The sequence below is a fragment of the Sinocyclocheilus grahami genome, unplaced genomic scaffold (genome assembly GCF_001515645.1).
Source record: "Sinocyclocheilus grahami isolate Dianchi unplaced genomic scaffold, SAMN03320097.WGS_v1.1 scaffold2113.1, whole genome shotgun sequence".
Taxonomy (NCBI): domain Eukaryota; kingdom Metazoa; phylum Chordata; class Actinopteri; order Cypriniformes; family Cyprinidae; genus Sinocyclocheilus; species Sinocyclocheilus grahami.
In genome coordinates this window covers 3,121-7,016 of record NW_015507292.1, presented here as the reverse complement: position 1 = coordinate 7,016, position 3,896 = coordinate 3,121, and the positions used below count along the sequence as shown (strand labels likewise).

The following is a 3,896-nucleotide window of genomic DNA, read 5'->3' as shown; positions in this document are numbered from 1 at the left end:
TTTAAGTCTAGATCTAGGCACGATGAGTAGACCGAGATCACTGGACCTCAATGTTCTATAAGAGGTGTACGGATGGAGCAAGTCAGTCAGGTACTGAAGGGACAAATTATTTTGGGCTTTATAAACAAATAACAGAATTTTAAAGTAAATTCTATATTTGATAAGTAACCAGTGCAGTGCAGATAAAATAGGAGTTACTGGCTCATACTTGCGGGTGCAGAGAGTAGTCTAGCAGCTGCGTTTTGCACTAGCTGTAGACGAGAGAGGAAAGACTGAGAAATACCGTAATAAAGTGAATATCAATAGTCTAAATGAGTTGTTACAAAAGCATGGACCACCGTTTGGAAGTTACTCTGTGATAAGAAAGGTTTCATTTTAGAAAGTTGACGGAGATGATAAAAGCATGATTTTACAACAGCACTGATGTGTTTGTCAAATTTTAAGTTATGATCAAACAGAACGCCCAGATTTCTAGCATAGTGAGTTACATATGGAGCCAGAGAGCCACAGTCAACATTTAACACACAATTTTCCTTATGGCCAAAAATAATTATTTTGGTTTTATTTTCATTTAAATTAAAAAATCATCAGCATATAGATGAAAGGATACTTTATATTTGTTAAAAAATGGAAGCCAGAGGTAAGATGTACAGGGTGAACAATACCGGTCCAAAGATTGATCCCTGTGGAACTCCACAATTAAGATGTATACAAGAGGAGGTCTGATGACCAATGCAAACACTAAAACATCTGTTGTTCAGATAAGAACGGAACCACTTGTAAGACTGTGCCACGAAGGCCCACAGATGTCTCCAAACGTGTCAACAGGACCTCATGGTCAATCAAATCAAAGGCAGCACTCAGATCTAATAAAACTAAAGCCATGAATTTCCCAGAATCAGTTTCTGTAAAAATTTCACTAGAGACTCAAGGGCAGATTTAGTACTGTGTAAAGCTTTGAAGCCAGATTGAAACATCTCATGAACAGAACTAACAGCCAAATAAGATTGTAATTGAGTCAATACAACTTTCTCAAGGATCTTTGAGATAAAGGGTAGATTAGAAATTGGATGAAAATTGGAAAGAGAAGAATGATCCAGGTTTGATTTTTTTAAGATATGGCATCCTCACAGGACATTTAAGACTGTTAGGGAAGGAACCAGTACACAAACATTTGTTAATAACAAATAACAGAAAGGTTCAACTGTGTCCATGATTTGTCTAAGGAAAAGTCCTTATTATGGTGAGGAGGATGATAGAGCTGTAGTGAAGGGGTTTACTAAGACTAACTGTAAAAGTTGCACCTCAAAACTGTTATATGAGCCAGTAGATAGAGAACGACAGTGTAAGGCGTCTTTAAAAACAGTAGCAAGGCCACCCCTGCGGCCCGATATATGACTACACTGGATGTGGAACAGATTGACATGACAAATCTCTGAGAGTAAACTGATGTCCCGATCTATTTCTGACGTGCTCCAAGTGCTGGCGCTGCTTCTCACATGAAAGAGAAATGTATTCGCGACGCCACAATGTTCGTGACCGGTTTAGGTACGATGTTCGGATCACAAGGAAGGCAATGCAAAGATGTTTCACAACTTACACTACACAGCATCTTGTGATCCTCGGAGGCATCTCTATGGTTTTGTTGATGGAGTAATCCTGTGTTTCTCTAATATTTCCTCTCCTCCTATTACATGTGTGAATCAGTGGTCGGGGCTAAAGAGGTAATAATAAAGAAACAGGCGTTGATCTTCAGTCAAGTTTCAAGTCAAGTCAAGTTTATTTGTACAGCGCTTTTCACGATACAAATCATTGCAAAGCAACTTTACAGCAAATTAAGTTTCTACAATATTTAGTGGTAGCTTATCAGTGGTGACTGTCAGTTAATGTACATATGGTAGAAATGTACGGAAAAATCAATTTTTTTGAAACGTAATAAATAAACTAAAGAATAATAATGTGCATTTGATCAGATATAACTGCAGTACAAGATTATGAGATGCATTATTTGAATTACTCTTCAGCAGACTATCATAATGTGACATGCCAAAACGAGTTGTTTTCTGAGTTTGGTTTCAATAAAAGCTGTTTTCGAACTAAGAGGAAAGTTTTGAGTTCTGAAACTTACAGGATGTTTTTATAGTACGTTGACCTGTTACATGTCAAAAGATCAAGGGAAATGTAATTTCTCAGTTCATGACCCCTTTCAGTAACTGTAAACTAAAGGTTCTCATTATTAAAATCAAACGTTGTGCTTGTTAACATTAGTTAATGCTCTGTGAATTAACATAACCTAACAGTGAACAGCTCTATTTTCATTAACTAACATTGTAAAAGATGAATAAATACTGTAATGTATTGTTCTTTTTTCGTTGTTAATACATTAACTAACATTAACTAATGGAACCTTATTGTGAAGTGTTACCATAATTTGTATTTGTGAATTCATTTTAGGCTGCGTGATTGTGGTCTAACAGAGGAAAGCTGTTCAGATCTCGCTACAGTCCTGAGATCAAACTCCAGTCTGAAAGAGCTTGACATCAGCAACAATAATCTGCAGGATTCAGGAGTGAAGAAACTCCAGAACGGATTAGAAAATAAAAAATGCACATTGGAGAGACTCAGGTGAATGTAATGAGCCATTGTTTGGTTTTAAAGGGGTGGTTTACTGTTTTTTTTTTTTTTTCTAGGCTTGATTGTGTTTATGGGGTGCAGTCTAACATGTGTAAATGCTTCGTAAAAAAAAACACATTATTTTTCACATAATTTATTCTACACCGCTCTGTCCCTTCTGCCATAAACGCGCTGATCATTTGCTGGTGTTATAAAGCCCCTCCCTCAGAAATGCATGATGGGCTCAGATTGGTTAGCTAGTACAGTGTGTTGTGATTGGCTAAACCGCCTCTAGTGCGCGTCTAAACGTCCCACCCCTCAGCTCAGCAGCATGTGCTCCGGTTGTATTGTAAACATATAGGTGCGTTTCCATTACCCTTCAAATTTCGCAAATTGAAATTGCGAATTGAAAATACGCCTAATGGAAACGCATACATGGAGTAGTAGGTAGTTGTGAAACAGCAAGTGGACCGGGCACATGGAGCAGATAAAATCACACCGTCATCGTCCCCACAGATTTTAGGCTAGTTTGATTAACAAGTTAACAACTTGAAGGATGTATATTGCTTTTTGTGTTTGAACAAAGTATATTCGCTTATGGGTTGAGAGATAAACCATATAGCCTATCAATCGTTTTGCGCGGCATGATGTAGGTTAAGCTTTTCATTTAAACGCATTTTAAGCATTATGGTTTAAAAACAAATGTAACTGTTCAGGGACATTAAGCAGTGGGGCAGAATTCATTTTGGCAAATGCGCGCGTTGTGGTTTCAGCCTGATTCGCATGACGCACACCTGCTCTACAGCGCCAGTCTAAACTTGTTATTTTTCACGCCTTGTGCTTAAACGTTCAAATGCACAGTTATGTGTCAAAATGTCTCCTCGTCAACACAGTCATTTGTGTCTTAAACGATCGTTAATAGGTAAATATAAATCATGTGTAGTAGTAGGCTATATGAGATCTTAATATTATGAGATTTTAAAGGGATAGTTCACCCAAAAATGAAAATACTGTCATCATTTACTCCGCCTCAAGTTGTTCTAAACCTGTATGAATTTCTTTGTTCTCCTCAACATAAAAGAAGATATTTTGAAGAATGTTCGTAACTAGAGACTTTCTGGTCCCCACTGACTCCAGTAGTGTATTTTGTTTTTCATACTATGGAGTCATGGGGCCCAGCAACTGTTGGGTTACCAGTATTGTTCCAAATATATGAAGAGTTTATTTGCAAAAACGGATAACTCAGTTTATTAAAATGTTCAAAAATCATGTTTTTTTATTAT

General features: G+C 37.2%; 1 protein-coding gene across 1 annotated transcript in view; it reads left to right on the top strand.

Annotated features, from left to right (window-relative positions):
- LOC107574083 (NACHT, LRR and PYD domains-containing protein 3-like) overlaps positions 1–2,625 on the top strand; it is a gene marked incomplete at both ends in the record, with an annotated part of 9,637 nt that extends 7,012 nt beyond the window's left edge. Inside the window, one exon of the mRNA XM_016260554.1 lies at positions 2,455–2,625. Within this exon, the coding sequence (XP_016116040.1) occupies positions 2,455–2,625 (171 nt within the window). The remainder of the gene's footprint in view (positions 1–2,454) is intronic.
- Between the last annotated feature and the right edge of the window lie 1,271 nt (positions 2,626–3,896).